This window comes from Gopherus evgoodei, chromosome 2 (genome assembly GCF_007399415.2).
Source record: "Gopherus evgoodei ecotype Sinaloan lineage chromosome 2, rGopEvg1_v1.p, whole genome shotgun sequence".
In the NCBI taxonomy this organism is placed as follows: domain Eukaryota; kingdom Metazoa; phylum Chordata; order Testudines; family Testudinidae; genus Gopherus; species Gopherus evgoodei.
Window position 1 is genome coordinate 280,924,630 of NC_044323.1, and position 22,605 is coordinate 280,947,234.

Sequence of the window (22,605 nt, forward strand, 5' to 3'; positions counted from 1 at the left end):
AGGAGCTTGAAATATAACATGTAGATGCTGATTCTGGAATTGCTTTCACACAGGCTGAGGGATCTGCCCACATGGATATAATTGTACTATAAGGGCTTTGAGGTCATGAGCATTTACAAATGAACCTATCCCCCCAAACACTTGAACAAAACCTGCTCAGAAATGGAATGAAAGTTGAGAATAATTCTTATCTACTAACATAATAATGGTTTACAATGGTATTACTTATGTTCTTCTTCGCGTGCTTGCTCATATCGATTCCAATTAGGTGTGCGCACGCTGCGTGCACGTTCCTCGGAAGATTTTTACCCTAGCAATACTTGGCAGGTCGGCTGGGTCGCACCCTGGAGTGGCGCCGTTATGGTGCCGGATATATACCCTTGCCTACCGAACGGCCCCCCAGTTCCTTCTTACCGCCTGTGACGGTCGTTGGAACTGTGGAGCGCAGCTTTGCTGATCTCCACTTCCCTAGCTTACTCATTGTTCTTTACTGTTAATTGTGTTTATAGTTCAAGTTTTTACAGTTGTAGTTAGTGTTAGTTGTGTATATATATAGTTAGTGTATATTGTTGAAGAGGGGATTGGGGATTAGCTCCTTTCCTCCACCTCAGTACCGGGCTTATGCCAGGTCACCGGGATTCAAACCGTGCTCGGCATGCTAAAAGCCTATGCCAATAGGGAATCCCCACGACTCCTGCCTCAAGTGCCTAGGGGAATCCCACCTTCCTGAAAAGTGCCGCATCTGTAAGTCATTTAAACCGCGGATGAAGAAAGAGCGGGACTTTCGACTGAAACAGCTCTTCATGGAGCTAGCCCTACAACGTCGGTACCGAGCGCTCAACAGCCTGCATCTGTGAGGAGCGCTCCTTCGACTCCGGACCGCTCCGGTACTGCGAAGGGGCCACAGCACCGACCGTCACCGGCACCGACGTCTGCTCGGCACCGCTCCCAGTCCCTGTGGCCCAGGAAGCAACACCGCTCCAGCGGCTTCGCCACCCGCACCACAGAAGGAGCGCCTGTTGACAACGGATCGCCCAGCACCGTCATCTGCCGCAGCACCACCAAATGCGGCACTGCAGAGTGTGGCACCCTCGATTCCGGTCCCGCAAGGGCCGTTGAGTCCGGTGCCCGAAAGCTCCCCAGCTCACCCCGTAGTTGAGCTCGCTCTTCCATCCACACTAGAGACATTCTCCACGGCACGGAAGTTGATCGCGATGACGGAGACCGCACTGCCTCAACCCCTGGCGCCGCCGGTGCAGGTCATCCAATCTATTGGCAAGCCTGCCTTGCTGAGGCTGCCCTCCGTGGGAGCCACTGAGAGGCATCGTTCAAGATCTTGGTCACGCCACTGATCCCGGTCCCGACGCCGCTCGCAGTCCCAGCACTGCTCTCCATCATGGTACTGGTCGCACTCGCGGCACCACTCAGCCTCCCGTTCTCCTGCCAGATACTCATGGTACCGATCCAACTCCTGGCACCATTCCCGGCACCGCACATCTCACAGCTGTTCCAGGCGAAGGGACTCGAGATCCCAGTCGACCTCCCGGCACCGCTACGGTCGCAGGTCCATGGTACCGTTACAGCTCCTGGTACCATTCTCCAGTACCACCCCAAGAAAGAACAACCAGAACCAGGGCTTCCTGTCAGGGTCTGTCAGCACCACCGGGGCTGTCGAGACACACATCGGTGTCATCACAGGCTGATAGCGCTTCCTATCCACAGGAGCGCGACTCGGATGTCCCCAGCCATATATTTCCCGAGAGCCAAAGCCACGAGTAAGGACCCCATCACTGGTCCTTCTGGACACCGTGGGCATACCACCAAGCACAAGGTGCTCCGTCAGTGGTTCCACGATCGACCCCGTCAAAACACCGTGTGCCAGAGGCAACAGTAAGCTGCCCTCCGTGGGCACGGATGAGGCTCCGATACCACCTGCAGATACCCAGGTCCCACCTGACGCAAATGATGCTCCTCAAGAACAGGAGCCCCCACAGGACCCTGGCCTCTCCTCTTCGTCCTCACCAGATGAGGTGGTGGCAGGAACATCCTCCTCAGGCCCTCTGCCAAATGATCTAAGGGCCCATCAGGACCTCTTGAGACGAGTGGCTCAAAATATGAACTTACAGGTGGAGGCGGTCCCTGAAATAGAGGACCTTGTAGTGGACATCCTTTCAGCTGACGCACCTACTAGAGTGGCTCTCCCATTTATCTGCACCATACAGGCATTTGGCAATCCCCAGCCTCAATTCCCCCCACAGCCAGGGAAGTAGAGAGAAAATACATGGTCCCCTCAAAGGGATATGAATATCTCTACACTCACCCACCTCCTTGCTCTCTAGTAGTGCAATCGGTGAACAAAAGGGAGCGTCATGGCCAGCAAGCCGCTGCTCCTAAGTCGAAGGAGGCTAGGCACATGGACCTCCTAGGCCACAAAATATACTCGGCTGGGGGCCTTCAACTAAGCCCTCGTCCAGACTAACCCGCGGCATCGGCGGGTTAAAATCGATTGCTCGGGGATCGATATATCGCGTCTAGTCTGGACGCGGTGTATCGATCCCCGAGCGCGCTTACATCGATTCCGGAACTCCATCAATCCGAACGGAGTTCCGGAATCGACACGGAGAGCCGCGGACATCGATGGAGCGCCGTCCAGACTGGTGAGTACCTCGATTTTAGAAATTCGACTTCAGCTACGTTATTCTCGTAGCTGAAGTTGCGTATCTAAAATCGATTTTAATTCCTAGTCTGGACGTGGCCTTAGAGTGGCAAACCAGCAAGCCCTCCTAAGTAGATACAGCTATAATATGTAGACATCCTAGGGGAAGTTCACGGAGCTTATTCCCCAGGAGTTCCCTGTTTGCGGCCCTGTTAGAAGAGGGTAAGAAGGTGGCAAGAACCTCCCTCCAAGCTTTTCTGGACGCAGCAGACTCTGCAGCCAGAACTCTGGCGTCAGGAGTGACGATGAGCCATATCTCCTGGCTCCAGGTCTCAGGCCTTCCTCCTGAATTACAACAAACTATTCAGGACTTGCCCTTCGAAGGCCAGGGCCTTTTCTCAGACAAGACTGACTCCAGATTGCAAAGTCTGAAGGACAATCACGTCATAATGCACTTGCTGGGAATGCACACGCCAGTGACCCAACGCAGGACCTTCCGGCCCCAGCCACAGCGCCCTTATGCCCCGCCTAGGCTGCGTCAGGACTTTAGCAGAAGACGCGGTAGAAGGAATCATCGGAGGCAGTCTGACTCTCAAGGGGGTCAAAATCAGGCCCCCCCCAAACCACCAGCAGGGCCCAAGCTGAACTTTTTGATGGGACGCCCAAGGATGGCCCACCAGTTACTTTCCCGGATCCTTTTCCTCCATTTGTCAACCGCCTCTCCCATTTCCTCCCTGCCTGGTCCTAGCTCACTTCCGATCGTTGGGTCCTGCGCCTGGTGGAATTGGGATACCACCTCCAGTTTGTTTCAACCCCACCTTCCCATCCTCCCTCCCCGTCCCTCTTCAGGGACCCCTCTCACGAGCAATTCCTCTTACAAGAGGTCTAGTCGCTCCTAGCCATAGAGGAGGTGCCAAAAGACATGAGGGACAAGGGTTTTCATTCCCTCTACTTCCTAATCCCCAAGGCAAAGGGAGGTCTACGACCGATCCTAGACCTGCGAGAACTCAACAAATTCATGATAAAGTTGAAGTTCCTCATGGTAATCCTGGAGACCATTATCCTGTCTCTGGATCCGGGAGACTGGTTTGCCGCCCTCGATATGAAGGATGCATATTTCCACATCGCAATTTAACCACCGCACAGACGGTACCTCCGTTTTGTGGTCAACTATGAACACTTTCAGTTCAGAGTACTTCCGTTCGGCCTTTCTGCAGCCCCGCAAGTATTCACGAAATGCATAGCTGTAGTCACCGCCTCCCTCCAGCGTCGTCGGATACACATCTACCCGTATCTCGACGATTGGCTCATTCAAGGGACCTCCCAGTTACAAGTGTCACATCAACTGAGCATCGTCCAAGACCTCTTCAGGAGCCTAGGCCTGCTGATCACCACAGAGAAGTCTACTCTGACACCCTCGCAGAGAATAGACTTCATCCGAGCGGTTCTGGCCAGAGCCTGCCTCCCACAGTCGCGTTTTCAAGCAATGGCTGCAATTATTAGAGGACTTCAAACCTTCCTGACAATGTCTGTGCGCAACTGCCTCAGTGTAGTAAGTCACATGGCCTCCTGCACCTTCGTGACCAAACAAGCCAGGCTACATCTCCATCCCTTTCAAACCTGGCTTGCTTCAGTGTACTGGCCATGCAGGGACAGCCTGGACTCGGTGCTCACTGTTCCCCAGAAGGTTCTGGGCTCCCTAATCTGGTGTCTGAACCCCACTCTAGTCTGTGCAGGGATGCCGTTCCACCCGCCACAACCCTCGATGGCCCTAACCACGGACGCATCATCTCTGAGTTGGGGTGCTCACCTCGAGGGCCTACGCACTCAAGGCCTCTGGTCAACTCAAGAGTTAGTCTTACACATCAATGTGCGGGAGCTGAGGGCGGTGCGTCTAGCATGCCAGGTGTTTCGAGAACATCTCCAAGGCCGGTGTGTATCGGTGTTCATGGACAACACAACGGCCATGTTTTACATAAACAAGCAGGGCGGAGCACACTCCTCCCTCCTTTGTCAAGAAGCCTTCCACCTCTGGGACTTTTGCATAGCCCACTCGATCGATTTGGTAGCATTCTTTCTCCCAGGAGTCCAGAACACTCTGACGGATCACCTCAGCAGATCCTTCCTGTCTCACGAGTGATCGATTCATCCGGATGTCATCCATTCTGTTTTGCGGAAGTGGGGGTTTCCCCACATAGACCTCTTTGCCTCCCGAGAGAACAGGAAATGCTAGGTGTTCTGCTCCTTCCAGGGACTCTCTCCGGGCTCCCTATCAGACGCTTTCCTCATCCTATGGAAGAAGCATCTACTCTACGCTTTTCCACCGTTCCTGCTGGTCCACAGTGTCCTACTCAAGCTTCGCAGGGACAGCGCCCACCTGATCCTGATTGCTCTAGCGTGGCCGAGGCAGCACTGGTACACCATGTTGTTCGACCTCTCAGTGGCAGACCCGATCCCCCTGCCACTGTGGCCGGATCTCATAACACAGGACTTCGGCAGACTTCACCATCCGGACTTGCAGTCTCTTCACCTCACAGCATGGTCGCTGTGTGGTTGAGCCAGTCTGAGTTGCGTTGCTTTGCCTCAGTCCAACAGGTGCTCTTGGGCAGTAGGAAGCCTTCCACTTGGATGACATATCTGGCCAAGTGGAAGCATTTCTCCTGCTGGTGTGCTCAACGTAACTCAGTCCCCACACAGGTGTCAGTTCCTATTGTCCTGGACTACCTATGGTCCCTGAAAGAACAAGGCCTAGCAGTCTCTTCCATAAAGGTACATCTGGCAGCTATCTCCGCCTTCCACCCAGGGGAAAATGGCCGATCAGTCTTTTCTCACCCCATAGTTTAAAGATTCCTCAAGGGATTGGAACATTTGTACCCACAAGTTAGGCGCCCGACCCCTACCTGGGACCTCAACCTGGTGCTAGTCAAGCTTATGGGTGCTCCTTTCAAACCACTAGCCACCTGCTTGCTGCTGTACCTTTCCTGGAAGACAGCCTTCCTCGTCGCTGTTACTTCAGCAAGATGAGTATCTGAGCTTCGGGCCCTGACAGCGGACCCCCCATATACGGTGTTCCATAAGGACAAGGTAGAGCTGCAACCACATCCCTACTTCCTCTCTAAGGTGGTGTCCGTCTTTCATGTCAATCAAGACACCTTCCTTCCAGTCTTTTTCCAGAAGCCGCACCCATCGCGTCAGGAACAACAGCTGCACACCCTAGACGTTCACAGGGCTCTCGCCTTTTATATTGAGAGAACAAAACCCTTCCAAAAGTCACCTCAGCTCTTTGTAGCTGTGGCAGACCGGATGAAAGGCCTACCGGTCTCATCCCAACGAATTTCATCTTGGGTAATGTCCTGCATCCGTACATGCTATGATTTGGCTCACGTTCCGGCTAGCTACCTCACTGCCCATTCTACTCGGGCTCAAGCTTCATCTGCCGCCTCCCTGGCCCATGTTCCCATCCAGGAAATATGTCGGGCAGCTACCTGGTTATCGATTCACACCTTTGCCTCACTTTACGCATTGGTTCAACAGTCCAGAGATGATGCAGCATTTGGCTCAGCAGTTCTGCATTCTGCAACATCTCACTCCGACCCCACCACCTAGGTAAGGCTTGGGAATCACCTAATTGGAATCGATATGAGCAAGCACTCGAAGAAGAAAAGACTGTTACTCACCTTTGTAACTGTTCTTCGAGATGTGTTGCTCATATCCATTCCAAACCTGCCCTCCTTCCCCTCTGTCGGAGTAACCGGCAAGAAGGAACTGAGGGACTGTTGGGTCGGCAGGGGTATATATCTAGCACCATAACGGCGCCGCTCCAGGGGGCGACCCAGCCAACCCGCCGAGTGTTGCTAGGGTAAAAATCTTCCTACGAATGTGCAAGCGGCGCGCGCACACCTAATTGGAATGGATATGAGCAGCACATCTCGAAGAACAACAGTTACAAAGGTGAGTAACCATTTTTTTTCTTGAATAATGAACAGGTGACTTCAGGATATAATGCAAAGACTATTGCTGCTGCTCTTCCTGCCCCATTTCTTGATCCTTTATTGTCTCCTTCACTCATGGAAGACTCTGAACTAAGACAACTGGTCTTGGAAATTTTGCATAACCTTATTGATCGGCATGACAACAGAGCAAAACTTAGAGGAATAAGGTAGTGTTCTGGTTTTAATGGCTTCAGTTATAATAATTGTTTCTAGTTTAATATCCAAATGATAAAGTAATGCATATAGTTAATTATATTTTTTCAAAGCACAAACATTTTAAAGCACTATTTTCTCAAAATTTAAGTTGTTAGATATGGTTCTTTGTACATGTAGCTTCCTGTGTCTTATTGTTTACTATGCATTTTAGTAACACTGTAGCCCACCTTGCTATAACAAAACTGGAAAACAGTTACATTGATTGAAGGACAGAGATGGTTCTATGTCCAAGCCCTAATATGTTGTTTACTAAATGGAAGTTCTGAATAGTTGTTGGTTTAATTAAGTTTTTAATTGTATTTTTGCTTTGTAGAAGATAGTTGTTGCTCTGTAAAATGCAATCTTCTGTGTTTGAGTCATAATTACTTTTGCTTCCTTCCTTTAAAACTGAAAATTGAATGTGATTGGATATAATTAAAATGGAAATTGCAAGAATGTTTTGAATAGCTCATATATATTACATAGCCTGTTTTTCCCCATACAACTTCCCTTAACAAATTATAAATAGGTTATTTTATTAAAATGACATACTTGTTGCCTTTGTAGAATAATACCAGATGTTTCTGATCTAAAGATAAAACGAGACAAAATTTCAAGGCAAGATGTGAGCTTCATGAAGAAGGTAATAGCATGAAACAGTTATCTTTTCCTCTGAAAGAGCATGTAAAGTAGCTGAATCATTAACTTGTCTTTCTTTGCTGCAACATTTTCACATCAAATTAAAAATCTCAATATAAAATACTTTTATAAATTTATTTTAATTTATAGCACCTTAAAAGCAAGGTACTGAATCATTTCCAAGACAGTTCTGTGCACTGAAGAATTTACAGCTTAGGGCTGGTCTACACTGTGGGGAGGCAGGGGAGGGGGATCGATCTAAGATATGTAACTTCAGCTACGTGAATAGCGTAGCTGAAGTCGAAGTATCTTAGATCAAGTTACCTACCATCCTCACGGCACGGGATCGATGTCCGCGGCTCCCCATGTCAACTCTGCTACCGCCGTTCGCGTTGCTGGAGTTCTGGAGTTGACAGGCGCACGTTCTGGGATCGATATATCGCGTCTAGAAGAGACGCGATATATCGATCCCTGAGAATCGATTGCTACCCACTGATAAGGCCGGTAGTGAAGATGTACCCTCAATCTCTCATTCAGTGAAAGTACTCACATGCATGAAGTTAGGTACTTTGCAGAATCAGGACTTTAACGACTTTAAGCCCTGATCCTGAATTAAGTTCCATGCACCCAGACTCATGTGGAGCACCAATAACTTCATTATGGTCCTCCAATACAGATCTAATCCTCAGGTAAACAAACCGGCCCAGCCTGCCAGGGTACTTCCCCTGAACAAGCAATGGACAGGCTTCGAAAACCACTGTTTTAAACTATTTGTATAAGACTGAAAACTGTGTTCACATAAAATGGCATATTACTCTAAAACTGCACTCAAGGTAGAAAAGTAGTGCTCTTTTGTTTAATAACCTGTTTTGGTTTACTTTAAAATAATCTTTATTGACAGTATCTTTTCAGTATTGAATGTCCCTTTTCTGCACTTTATAGCATGGGCAGCAGTTATACAGGCACATCTACTTAGGCTGTAAAGAAGATGATAATGTCCAAAAGAATTTTGAGCTGCTGTTCACGTCTCTAGCTCTTATAACAATTGAACTAGCCAATGAAGAAGTGGTTATTGACCTCATTCGACTGGCCATTGCTTTGCAGGTAAGCTTCAGGAATGATACTTGGGTTAATCCATTCATGGATTTATTTATTTAATTAATTTATGGATATCTTTTATTGGGCCAACTTCTGTTGGTGAAAGAAGCAAGTTTACACAGAACTCTTCTTCAGGTCTTGGAAAGGCAGCCAGAGTGTCTCAGGTAAATACAAGGTGGAACAGATTGTTTAACATATGGAGTTAACACATGTTGCAAGAGACCATTCAAAGTGAAGTGACCAGTTAACATCTCTCCAGTCATGGGACAAAGGAAGATTAATGAGTTACAGATTGTTCTAATGAGTCATAAATCCAGTCACTCTATACATAAATAGAAATGAAAATGAAAAGCTGAGTATTGAGATTATTTTAATTTTCACTGGGTTTTTGCATATATTCAGAAACAGGAGCCAAGATTTTCAAGGTAGAACTCTAAATATGTGGCGTGAGAACCAGCAGCTTCCTAGCATCTTTGAAAAACAGGCAACTTAATAAGTGCTGAAATTTTGCCTGGGTCTCTTCTATTAAATTAAATAAAATAAGACTTTACTAAAAGGTTGCTAAATACGGTAGAAAGGCAGTGTGATCTCAAAGAATGAACAGGAGTTCAACAGTTTAGATACCATGGTTATTGGAGCAGTAGAAGAATCTGGATAGAAATAAGTCCTGAGCTCTAATCCTGGCTTTTCCAGTGATTCATTATGTGGTCCTAAGCAAGTCACTTCACCTTTCTAACAGTTAACCACTGTGAAGATTAAGGAGCTATTATGTGTGTTTTTTGATATGTTTTGCCTGTGACTCATGCCAATATTTTGTCTGTTTTTAAGTCATCTTGTAAAATGTATGTTTTAAAATAACATTCTAATTTCCTGGAATTGCTATATTTAGGATGGGGAAGGGGTCTTATGAGGAAAACACAGGACTAGGTGTCAAAAGACATGTGTCCCATGGTGGAGAAGGAAGTAACCCCCAGAGATTTCAGTAGAGTTATTCATATCCTATGGGGGTAGTGTTGAATTGGGTCCCTGTGCTTTGCTCTGCTATACTCATGGTGTAACTGTGGGTCCTTACATTAGTTGTTCCCAGCTGTAGAATGAGGCTATTGCTTACCTACTTCAAGAATGTTAAGAGGCTATGTATTAGAACTGCACGGAGACCTTCAGATGAAGACATTAAGCACTAGTTAGTAGTGTACACAAAGTGATTATGAAACATTCATGTAAATTCAGAATAACTTGTAAATGTTGGGTCACTTGATGTTTTCCTTTTTATTATAGGATACCATCATCATTAATGAGGATAACTTGCCAATGTTCAATCGCTGTGGTGTCATGGCATTGGTTGCAGCCTACCTCAACTTTCTAAGTCAGATGATTGCAGTCCCTGCCTTTTGCCAGCATGTCAGCAAGGTAGTATAAAATCAGTCATTTCAATAGTTAGCGTGGCATTTCATACACTACAATAATTAAATAACTTTTGCTAAATGTTTCTTTTCTTTTTAGTGTCTTTTGCATAGCAACAGACACTAAAAGCGTAGAAAGGCTATAATAGGTAGAATATGTAGAGATACTGCCATTATTGTCACTTTCGCCTTATGAGCACGCCCTCCTTTTTGCATAATTTGTGTTGTCATCATATCTGTTGCAATGGCCTCTCTAGTAGATGTATTAGCGGCTGCATTTCTTACTGAATAATCTTGGGACTATGAAGCTGGACCCACTGTAAGATGATATTCAACTCTCTCTCCAGAGACTCTGTATAATAAGAACTAAGGCCCATAATATCTCTGTGCCTGTTAATACTACAATAGTGCAATCTCTGTCAGCTCAGTGGAAATTGCATATTACCTTCAAGTTTGTACGGTTAATTTTCACCTCTTCTAATTTAGCATTTTAATTTTGTTCACCTACATTACTTTTCATTATAACTGAAATTTTATTTTTATTGGCCAGATCCTCTGCTAGCCTAAAACATATAGCTCCGTTGCCTTCAGAGAAGCCATGTTGATTTATACCAGCTGACAATCTAGCAGACAGGCTAAAATAAACAAAACCGTTATTTTAGGTATTGGTTAGTTTAGGGGAAAACATATCTTAAATTAGTCAAACCAGTAATGCACCATTGTGGTGGCATCTGCTACACAATATATGCAATATTCTATGTGGACAAATAAATATTAAATATGTCAGTATAAGAATGAAAAGTTTAATTCATTCACTCCAAGACAGCTTGCATTAATTCGCTTGTTTTTCAGGTCATTGAAACGCGAACTGTGGAAGCTTCCTATTTTCTTCCAGAAAACATCTTCAAAGACAAGTGCATGTATGTAAATATAAATATTTATAATAGAATGAATGATTATGCATTTTAATATTCCCTTTATTGAGATTAAACAATTGTACATCATAGGAGTAGGTTGAATCTATGGAAAAGTGGCACAGAGAGGATGATGATACACAAACCGGGGAAGGAAAATGTAGTATTAAAAATAAGATGGGAAATCTCGGTTTTAATTTCTTAATAAAAGGTTAGTCAGAAGAAAACTGCATGTTGATGCTAAACTGTCTGAGTAATATAAGGTATTTTATTAGTACTCTGTGTAACTTTAAAATGTAGTGTGGTATCCTAAACCCTTGAGAAGTGGAGAGCCACACTTAGGGCTTGTCTACATCAGAAAGTTGCAGCGCTGGTGAGGGAGTTACAGCACTGCAACTTTGAAGGTGTACACATCTGCAGGGCATCACCAGCGCTGCAACTCCCTGTTTGCAGCGCTGGCCGTACTCCCGTTTTGTCTTGGGTGTAGAGGATCCAGCGCTGGTGATCCAGCGCTGGTAATCCAATGTAGACACTTACCAGCGCTTTTCTTGACCTCCGTGGAAGGAGGAAGCCTCTGGTAATCAAACTGGTCTCCTTCCCTGCGGTTTGCTGGGTGGCTCCGGGAACGCGAGAGCAAACCGCGGCGAAGCTGGTCTCCTTCCCCGATTTGCTCTCTCGTTCCCGGAACCCCGAGCAAGCAGGTCTCCTTCCCTGCGGTTTGCAGGGTGGCTCCGGGAACGCGAGAGCAAACCGCGGCGAAGCGGGTCTCCTTTCCCGGTTTGCTCTCTCGTTCCCGGAACCCCAAGCAAGCAGGTCTCCTTCCCTGCGGTTTGCTGGGTGGCTCCGGGAACGCGAGAGCAAACCGCGGCGAAGCGGGTCTCCTTCCCCGATTTGCTCTCTCGTTCCCGGAACCCCGAGCAAGCAGGTCTCCTTCCCTGCGGTTTGCAGGGTGGCTCCGGGAACGCGAGAGCAAACCGCGGCGAAGCGGGTCTCCTTTCCCGGTTTGCTCTCTAGTTCCCGGAGCCCCGAGCAAGCAGGTCTCCTTCCCTGCGGTTTGCTGGGTGGCTCCGGGAACGCGAGAGCAAACCGCGGCGAAGCGGGTCTCCTTTCCCGGTTTGCTCTCTCGTTCCCGGAGCCCCGAGCAAGCAGGTCTCCTTCCCTGCGGTTTGCTGGGTGGCTCCGGGAACGCGAGAGCAAACCGCGGCGAAGCGGGTCTCCTTTCCCGGTTTGCTCACGCGTTCCCGGAGCCCCGAGCAAGCAGGTCTCCTTCCCTGCGGTTTGCTGGGTGGCTCCGGGAACGCGAGAGCAAACCGCGGCGAAGCGGGTCTCCTTTCCCGGTTTGCTCACGCGTTCCCGGAACCCCCCTTGAAGCCGCCCAACAGCGCTGCAGTGTGGCCACATCTAACACCACTTGCAGCGCTGGTTGCTGTAAGTGTGGCCACTCTGCAGCGCTGGCCCTATACAGCTGTACTAATACAGCTGTAACAACCAGCGCTGCAAAATTTTAGATGTAGACATGGTCTGAATAATAGAATTGTTACCTGCATCATAATCTTTCAAATCCATAAAAGATGATTGGGAAAGTTATTCTTGAATATAAACTGATCTGATTATTAGAACATCTATTTCATTTGCAATTACTTTGAACTGATGGATCAAAATGAGGCCAAGAATAGCTTAGCGACTCCTAAACTAGGTGAAGAATAAACAGTGATGATTAAGTTGCAAATCGTCTAGGTGTGTTGTGTTAAGGGGATTCATAATAGGGTTTTTAAATGTACAGAGAAATTAAAGCTTTGAATATATCTATTAATAGCCAATTTAACTATGCTCCTTTCCATTGAAACGTCAACACGACTTCCAATATGATTTTGATTTATTTTCAGAGGGGTAGCAGTGTTAGTCTGGATCTGTAAAAGCAGCAAAGAGTCCTGTGGCACCTTATAGACAGATGTATTGGAGCATCCGACAAAGTGGATATTCACCCACGAAAGCTCATGCTCCAATACATCTGTTAGTCTATAAGGTGCCACAGGATTCTTTGCTGCTTTTGATTTATTTTATTACATGTATAGATCTGTATCAATAAATATTAATTGCTATATATATATTATTTGACAGTCTTCCCAAATCTTTGGAGAAGCATGAAAAAAACTTGTTTTTCCTGACAAACAAGATTGCAGAATCATTAGGCGGCAGTGGATACAGCGTGGAAAGATTGTCAGTGCCATATGTGCCTCAGGTAACAGGTAAGCAGTAATCAGTGACATAACTATTACAACAGCAGCTATTAAGAATTCATTTTATCTCATGTCTGATCTGTCACCCACATCCAACCTATATGTAACTTGAATACTTTGCATCAAAATTTCATGGCTGTATAATTTCTGTTTTCCTCAGAAGTAAGAGTTTGTTCATGGTGTACTGTACAGTGTACAACACAGGATTTTAACTCCTAGATTTATTTTCTGCATCCTTTTAACAAAAAACAAAAAAAACCACAAAGTGGAAAGTTTTGACCTCACTTTGATTTCATTAAAAAGTCTTTATTTGTTAAATGAGATGGTAGTACTTATTACTAAATTTCTGAAATTACTTTGTATTACAGTATTAAGTCAATGTTGAATCTCTGTATACACATTAATTGTTCACTAGATAAGTAATTTAAATCCAGTCCTCGTTCGTAAACGTTCACTCTTTGACTGAATGGTGGCCTGAGTTATTTGGCTCAGTCAAATTCACAGTAGACCATGGGTTCACACAACAAAAATACTAGGAAAGGCAGTGTTTCCTAATGGATAGAGCAGTGGACTGGAACTCAGGAGACCTGGGTTCTGTTCCCACTGGCCTGCTTGATGAACTTGGGCAGATCGCATTGCCTCTTTTCCTCAGTTTCTGTATATGTAAAAAGGGAGTAATGAGGTTTATGTCCTTTAAAGTGCTTTGAGATCTACTGATGAACAAGATATTATATGTATTATGTTTGTCTCTAATTAGCACATGTGTTGCCTCTTAATACTGGGGAGATGGATTGCACTGTTGATGATAAAATATCTCCATGTAGAAGCATTGTGGGAGATTTTACCCTCCACAATGTGCAAATAACTTCTCTGGTTCTGTTGCTAGAAAAAACGATCTCATGTTTTTGGTGTTTTGTTTTCCTATTTTTTTGCTTAGCAAAGAACTTTTCTTTCTAGAGTTCCTGCTTCAAGGCCTGATATATATATTTTGTGGATTTATAATATTGTAACTATGAGTCATTTGGGGGGATTAACCCCCAGGATGTCTCAAGCTGAATTATAAACTTTTACAGCCTAAATTTAATGTTCCTAGCTGGGAGATATGGATCAGATGCAGAAGGGGACACAGTACACACTGAACATCAAGTCACAGAGACCACAAAAGCTCTAATCTTAAGAGTTTTGCTGTGGGACTGGTTCTCATGACAGTGCATTGGTTCTGCCATGAGTACTGTGGCAACGTAAATTCATTTAAGGTACCTTAATGGTGTACTAGGCACAATGAGTCTTAAAATGGTGCTCTCAGCACTTTCTGCTACTGATGGTGCATCTCACAGTAAGAGGAGGAAATTCCATATCTATGTGGAAACATTTAAGTACCTTATAAATATGTTGTTAACCTTTTCACTATTTGTAGATGCTAGATAGAATAATGTAATCCTTTTATGTTAAAATTGAAGGAAAATGCCAGGTGTCAGTAAAAGAAAAATTTGTTGTTTTCTTTTAAGAAGACATGCCTTTAATTTCTTTGAGGTGAGAATGAAGAGAGGTTGCCTGATCTGAATTTCATGCAAAAAGTTCAAATTCTTATATGAAACAAATCAATTTCTGTTTCATAATCTTCACACAAATTGACATAAAGGGGGCTGATGTTTGGGTTACAGATGAGCTCATTAAAGAAAGCAGATTTTTTTTTCTTAGATACCATGTAAAAAGTTAAAATGATTGTTACTACATTAGGTCTTGATTCAAAAAACACACCTATTTAGAAAGGGCATTTAAGCACATGAAGCCTGTAGAATTAAAGCGCATGCTTAAGTGCTTTCCTTAATAGGGATGGATTTAAGCACTTTACTATGTCAGGCCCTGAATTAGTTGTTCATATGTACTTGAACATGAGTTAGTTTCACTTAGGTTTTTGTGTTTTAATTTGATTGTGCTACTTTTTGCAGAAAAGTAATTTGAACTGGTTGCAAGTGGACTATTATTAGCTGATTGAAAAATGGAATTACCCATACTGTGAGATTCTGAGGTTTTTAATTTTTCATTTCATCTCAAATTGGGACGAAAAGTTGAAATCTTGGAATTTTTTGTGAAATCAAATATTCTGAAATATTTCATTTTGATCTTCTCAAGATATTTCAACTTTTAATTACTGGTATATTATAGTTTATAATAGAATAAAATGATAAAGTTAAAACACAATTTTTTGCTAATTTCCCATCAAAATTTCAATAGTTTGTACGTCCCTATTAGGAATGCTAGTGCCAATGTGGGATCCAGGCCTGTATCTTCACCTGAAATGTTATTTTGGGGTTTGCTTGCCTATTTAATTTTTTGGTATTTTTGCTTGCCTATTTTATTTAATGTATGTGTAACAAAGGGATCCTTACTAATATGTGACAAAAATACTGTGTATGTTGCTTTTGTCTAAGCCAGATGGGCTTGTTAGTATAATGGGAACAGATAAAAGTAGCTAAAGTGTTTCTGGGAATGGTGAAAGTATAATATATGAGCGCACACTTGAAGACTGCCTCAACTCCTTATCTCAAGGCAAGGTCAAGCAGCCATTTGGGATGGGCAAGAGGGGATTGGAGGGGAAGGTAAAACACTAAAAGACCAGGGAAATACCTGCCCCTGACTATAGCACAACCTCCTGCCTTACCCCTTCCATGGGGTACAAAAGGGGTAGGATGAAGACCCCAGACTCACAACCCCCCAAAATGGAACATGACTATAAGTTGCAAGGGGTGGGACTGTGGGTGTGCATTTCAGGTATAAATAGGGCCCTACCAAATTCATTGCCATGAAAAATGCATCATGGACCATGAAACCTGGTTTACCCCCATGAAATCTGGTCTTTTGTGTGCTTTTACACTATACTATACAGATTTCACGTGGAAGATCAGCATTTCTCAAATTGACCCAAAAGGGAGTTGCAGGAGGGTTGCAAGGTTATTTTATGGGAGTCGTGAGATTGCCAGCCTTACTTCTGCACTGCTGTAGGCAACAATGCTGCCTTCAAAGCTGGGCAGATGGAGAGCAGCAGCTGTTGGCCTATGACCGTGCAATTGACCAAAATGGACCATGAATTTGGTAGGGCCCTAGGTATAATGCCTAGGTATAATGCCTATAATGAGGAGGGGGGAGACAGAATACTGGGAAACAAGGCTCTGTGGCATCAGAGTTATGGGACAACACATGCTTGCTGAAAACTAACCCCAATAAACATCGTCTTGCCTGCACTTCAGACTTCTGGTCTTCTGCTTTGTCTTCATGACAAGAACTGGGGAGAGGATAAAGGAAAAGCCTTCTAACAATACCTGTGAAACATTTTGATTTAGTTGAATATTTTCCAACAGAAAAATCTTCAGTGAGAGTTTTTGAGCTACTTAAATATTTAAATGCTTAGGAAGTTTTTTGAAAATATATGGGGTAACAACTAGTAACTTTTTTCTTCAGTGCATAACTTTTCTTAGTTGTCTTACAAAGCCCTGTTCTGAGGATAAAAATAAGAAGCTGGAGGAAGTGAATGTTTTGAACCGTAAGAATTGTTGAGACAAGACCAAAGCTCTTCTATCTGTCTATTTTCATGCCAATCACTAATATTGGGGAGAGTTTTATTAACATATTTCTTATCTGAGCAATAGAATTTCTGTGATTTTCTTTTTTTCTGTATCTTTTGCTTTATAGCTGATACTTAAACCTAATTTTTTATTCTCGTTGTTTTTTTTAATTTAGCTCTATTTCCATCAGGCAAAAAACCTCATAAATGCAGACACAAATCAAAAGGTAAATCCGAACCATAGGTCTGCCTGTCCTCCTCATAGCTATTGTGTGTGGATAGTATCCAAACAAACTGCTTTTAGAAGACCTTTAGGTAAATAGGCAAGAAATTCTGTTGTGCATAGTTTTAATTTCTTCCCTTTCCTCCTGTTTTTCTGCCTCAGTCCTCATGCTGTAGCTAGTTTTGTTGCTGTAATTTTATCAGGTTTCCCTTTGTTTTTATTCTTGGACTTGGAATTCTAAAATGTGGTGGTTTCCTTCTGTTTTCTTTTCTTTTTACTTTGCTGCTTTCTTTACTTTTTACTTTACTGCTTTTCAAGTATTTGAAGACTATCATGTCCCCCCTTAATCTTCTCTTTTCCAAACTAAACATACCCGGTTCCTTCAGCCTTTTCTGATATGGCTTGCATTCTTCAGGGACCCCTCACATGAGATACTGCTCCTTTAGAAGGTTAGCTCTCTGCTGGCTTTGGAGCAATGGAGGAGGTTCTGCTGGAACATGAGGGTCACGGCTTCTACTCCCAATACTTCCTGGTTGTACCTATATCCAAGGGAAGGGTAAGACTCATCCTCAGCCTTCACAGCCTCACCAAATATGTCAGGTACATGAGGTTCCAGATGATCACTCTATCAACTGTCCTCCCCGTGTTGTCTCAGAATGGCTGGCTTGCTGCTCCAGACCTTCAGGATGTCTACTTTCACGTAGGCACAGAAAGGTCCTTCAGTTCATCGTGGCGGAATGCCACTTTCAGTACACACTGCTTCCAGTCAGTCTCCCTTCTGCCTCCTGGGTTTTTACCAAATGTGTGGTCATTATGACATTTCTCAGGAAGAAGGGAAGTCACATCTTCTTGTATCTCGACTACTGTCATATCTCTTCATTCTCTAGACAGACTGGTTCATCTCCCTCCACTGGTCCTGGTCCTAGTCTCCTTGAGGAGGTGGACGTGTCCACAGAATGTTTTCCAAGATATTCCTTTTGTCCAGCCTTCACCAATCAAGTTGGCTGTTAGTGATGGCTCACTGATGGGTTGTGGAGTGCACCTGTGGTCACGGAAAGTACAGAGACTGTGCTCGGTGTAGGTGGCCACACTCCATATCAATTTGCTGTAGCTTTGGATCATCTGCAATGCATCTCTCACTTTTCCGTACTATATCAGAGACTCAGTGATTCGCATACTTACAATACCACTGCCATGTACGGTGTGAACAAACAAGGGGGAAAACAATCCAGGTTGCTGTGGCTATAGGCGATCTGGCCGTGGCAGTTAAGCATCAAGGAGAGCGTTACTTTGACAGCCGTAGTGATAACATCCGCACAGAGTGTATGTGAGTTGCAGACTGTGATGGCAGAGCCTCCTTAAAGACAGTTCTCCAGAGATAAAGTGACTTTTCGACCATACCCAAAATTTTTGCCTGAAGTGGTCTCTGTTTCATTTGAACCAGTATATTTACCTGTTTTTTCCTAAGTCGCATTCATCTCTGGAGGGACAGCATCTCCATATCTTAGTTGTCAGATGATGTCTAGCCTTTCATCTGGACATATATGGAATATGTGGCTGCATCTACTTGAAGAAGAAGAAACACTTACTTACTATAACTGTGGTTCTTCGAGATATGATGCAGATTTGTATTCTATGACCGTCCTTCTGTCCCCTTTGTATTGGACTCTTGTGTCCAAACATTCGGTGCCAAAGAACTGAGGGAGGGTTGGGGCAGTGCTACCTCATATAGCCAGAGGAGGGTCTATGACCATGGAGCGCAAGCACTGCCCCTCTACCCCCACACAAGTACTGCTAGGTAAATTTGTCCAGCTCCGGTGTCCTGGGTGCACACTTGCCTAGGTGGAATATTCATCTGTATCACGTCTCAAAAAACCACGGTCCTGTAAATAAACATTTCTTGTCTTTTCCTCCTCATTGAGTAATGGGCCCACTCCGTCCTTGATCTTCCTCTTGCTTCACATGTATTGGTAATGTGTTTTCTTGTTAACTTTTTATGTCTCTCGCTAGTTTTATCTTGCTTTGTGACTTGGCCTTTCTAATTTTGTCCCTACATGGTTGTGTTGTTTTTTTAATATTCATCCTTCATTATTTGAATTAGTTTCCACTTTTTGTATAACTCTTTCTTTTGTGTTTCAGGTCATTGAGGACATCCTGGTTAAGACAGAGTGGTCTTTTACCATGCTTCCTATCTTTTCTATGCATTGGGATAATTTACTCTTGTGCCATTAATAATGTTTCTTTTAAAACCCGCCAACTCCTCTGAACTCTTTTCCCTTAGGCAAGATCCCATGAGAAGCAAGTCCATCAGTTCCCTGAGTTTGGTCAGGTCTGCTCTGTTGAAATCCACTGTCTTTTTCTGCTGTTTTCCCTCCTACCATTTCATAGAATCATTTCACTTTCACCTCAGCTGCCTTCCACTTTCAGATTCTCAACTAGTTCCTCCCTGTTTATCAGAATCAAATCTAGAATGGCCACTCTCCTACCCACTTTCTCCACCTTCTGTAATTATAAATCTCCAGTGCATTCCCAGAACTCGTTGCATAATCTGTGCCCTGCTGTATTTTCTCAACAGATGTCTGAATAGTTGAACTCTCCCATCACTACCAAGTCCAGTGTTTTGAATGCTTTTGGCAGTTACTTGGAAAAAGCGTCATCCACCTCTTCTTCCTGGTTCGGTGGCCTATAGTAGACACCTACCATTACATCATCTTTGTTTTTTATCCTTATTCGGAGACTTTCAACAGGTTTGCCTCCCACTTCTATCTTTTGTTCATAAAATCTTTAAGGATGACAGCTATAATTCAAACATGGCTCACTAGCTTTGTATCCTTCTTTTGATTGATAGTTTCCTCTGTCTTGCAATGGAGGCCTTTGATGCTTTATTCCTTTTAATTGCCTGGTGGTAAAGAAAGATTAGAGCTGCTGTCTTTCTGAAATGTTCAGTATATTTAGATATGATAGATCATCTAGCATCTTGTTTGCCAGGCCTTGTCCTTCTGTGCAGTAGGATTCAGATGGAATAAAGGAAGAGTTATTTCCTTGAAAAATCATTTTCTTTGGTGGGGGGGCGGGTAAAGTCTGCCCTATTTTGCATTTTGGAGAATGTAGTATTAATCTTCTAATACAAAGTGTCCACTTCTGAAATTCTGGCTTATGTTACTGCTAGGAGAAAAAATACTGCTTTTGTCATCCTGAAACAGAGGATGACCAGCTTTAAGGACTTGAAAGTATCTGATGCTCATTTATACTACAATAAGAAACACTTACTCTGTTTTTAAAGTGGTTGTAAAAAGTGATTTTATTTATTTTAAATCAGTGTATTATAAAGCAAATTAGAGGAGTCTTAATGTAGATGGGAATCAGGTACTATATCACTTAGATTTACATGGTTGATAACATGCTTAATCAACTCCCTCTATTTAACAGATCACATTTTGAGAGAAACATGTTTTGGGCACCGGGTCTTTATGTAGAAAAGGAAAAATGTATGCTGTAGGAAGCCTCGAAGTAAGGAACTTCATATTGGTCTCTTGTTTGAGGCTGATCACATTGGATAATCCATGTCTACTTAAGTTGGTTAATAATCAAAACCATGGTGGCATCGTATAAAAACCCAGCCAAGAGTGCATATGTCCATTGTACTGCGGGCGTGCTGACCCCTGTGATTTTCCTCAAATGTGGGAAACTCAACTGCATAATTTGTGGTAGTGGAGGACTGCGTTTGTGCTTTCCACAGACTAACTTGACTAATCAGAAAACTACAAAGGGCCCCTATGATATTTAACACACAGGTATGGGCTTGCTTTTCCTAGTCAACAAAATATTCTGAGTGCAATCACCTTGCTTTCCTAGTATGTAAAATTAAAGCATGTCAAAAGGGGGGAGGTGTCTGTACACATAGAACCATGCTGAATCCAGCGTCGGACAAAAAGTGTGTGGATTATACATAAGGCAGCAAAGTGGCAGCAAAGATACAATTTTGTCTTGCATTTATTTCTTATAGTCAGCATGCTTTATGCTCTCCTCAAATTCCTATACGTTCTTTGGGTGTCATACAGAACGAGTAGGGAGTAGCAGGTTGGCATCAGAAAATTAAAGATGAGCCAGATTCTGCAAAATACCTTTACCAATATGGAGTATCTCTGGCAACCATATTAAAATATATCTTCAGCTTTATTTCAGTGCACGAGTAATAGTAAATTAGCTAAATTAGTCCTAATACCTGTAATCTACATGGAAGTCTCAGTCTGGTTTGTCTATGTCTCCTCTGTGTGTGTTCTCTTCACTCTGTCCTGTTTATGCTATAAAACTAATCCTATTTTATTTTTAAGACTATATTGAACCATATTTCTTATTTTTCTGAAGAGACAGGAAGCCAATGGAAAGGTAACGAAAGGAGTGCTTGAGTGTGTGCTTTGTACTACAACATTTGTGTTTGCAAAGGAAAATGAGATGAATGTAGAAAAGTATAAAACTAAATTAATAGGTGGGAACAATAACAAATTCAACACTCAGGTTCTGTGAGCTAAGATCAAGTGTAGTCTCAGGTCTAATATTCAGAACCTTGAGCCACCATCTCATGTTGCTCAAACATGTGCTCAATTAAGGAGTAATAATGCTGGGGAATTCAGAAAGTGAGGTCTTCTACATGTGATGTATGGGATTCCGAGCTCCACTAGGGATGTGGAGGACCTCCCTTGCCATACATTAATACATCTTTGCCATGTGACTATTGCACAGCCTGTGTTATATAGGCTGGTGGTGATAGGGCTCAGGTTTCCGCATCATAAGTGGCACCCTTGTCAGCAATCTTAGGAGAAGTCAAGAATTGAATGAGCCATGAAGTCTGAGCTAACTTAATCTGTAGAATTGGACCTTTTTAGCACAGGGTTGAGGAACTTCAGCCAGAGCAACACAAAGAAGATTGTGGCAGCCAATGACATAATTCTTCCATGCATAAATCTAGAGAGCCTTAGTTTTCCATTCATGAGCTTCAACAAGCAATTTTTCTTATAAAAATTTGGAACAAGGTACGAGTAAGTAAGTAATTACCTATGCACTATGTCCCAGCTATGCTGTCGCATTACAAGACTCATGGGAAGGCGTGGAGGAAAATGGAAAATCAAATCGAAAGTATAGCAAAATAGTGTCAAATTTGGCACTGAGTCCTGAATGCTTCCTATTAAATGCAATTCTGCTGCTCCCTCTAGCATTAATGAAACTACCATACTCTTAACAAAAAAGTGTAATCAGTCTTGCATTCCAAAAAATTTTGCAGGCAGTTAAACTTTCAAAAGTGCCTCTTGATTCAGTAACAAGAAAGGAGAGAAATGGTGGTGTAACCAAACTGGGAACCTATGTTGTAATCTAAGTAATGTCCAGCAAATTAAGTCCGGATGACTGGAGGATAGCTAATGTAATTCCGATTGTCTCCCACTCCACCCCCCCCCCCAAAAAAAAATTGGCTCCAGAGGCAGTCCTGGCTATTACAGGTCGGTGAACCTAACTTCAGTACCAGGCAAATTAGTTGAAACCTTAGTAAACAACCGAATTATCAGACACAACGATGAACACTATATGTTGTGGGAAGAGGCACCATGACTTTTCTAAAAGGTAAATCATGCCTCACTAATCTATTAGAATTCTTAGAGGGAGTCAACAGATAGTGTGGACAAAG

At 43.7% G+C, this 22,605-nt stretch overlaps 1 protein-coding gene and 1 pseudogene across 4 annotated transcripts in view; both read left to right on the forward strand.

Moving 5' to 3' along the window:
• EFR3A (EFR3 homolog A) overlaps window positions 1-22,605 on the forward strand; it is a 174,594-nt gene that overhangs the window by 136,543 nt on the left and 15,446 nt on the right. For all 4 annotated transcript variants that reach the window (XM_030553839.1, XM_030553840.1, XM_030553841.1 and 1 more), the window contains 6 exons: window positions 6,643-6,815; window positions 7,411-7,486; window positions 8,425-8,586; window positions 9,859-9,990; window positions 10,836-10,903; window positions 13,019-13,146. In XM_030553839.1, coding sequence (XP_030409699.1) covers window positions 6,643-6,815; window positions 7,411-7,486; window positions 8,425-8,586; window positions 9,859-9,990; window positions 10,836-10,903; window positions 13,019-13,146 — 739 coding nt within the window. The remainder of the gene's footprint in view (window positions 1-6,642; window positions 6,816-7,410; window positions 7,487-8,424; window positions 8,587-9,858; window positions 9,991-10,835; window positions 10,904-13,018; window positions 13,147-22,605) is intronic.
• On the forward strand, window positions 20,516-20,664 carry LOC115647342 (annotated as a pseudogene).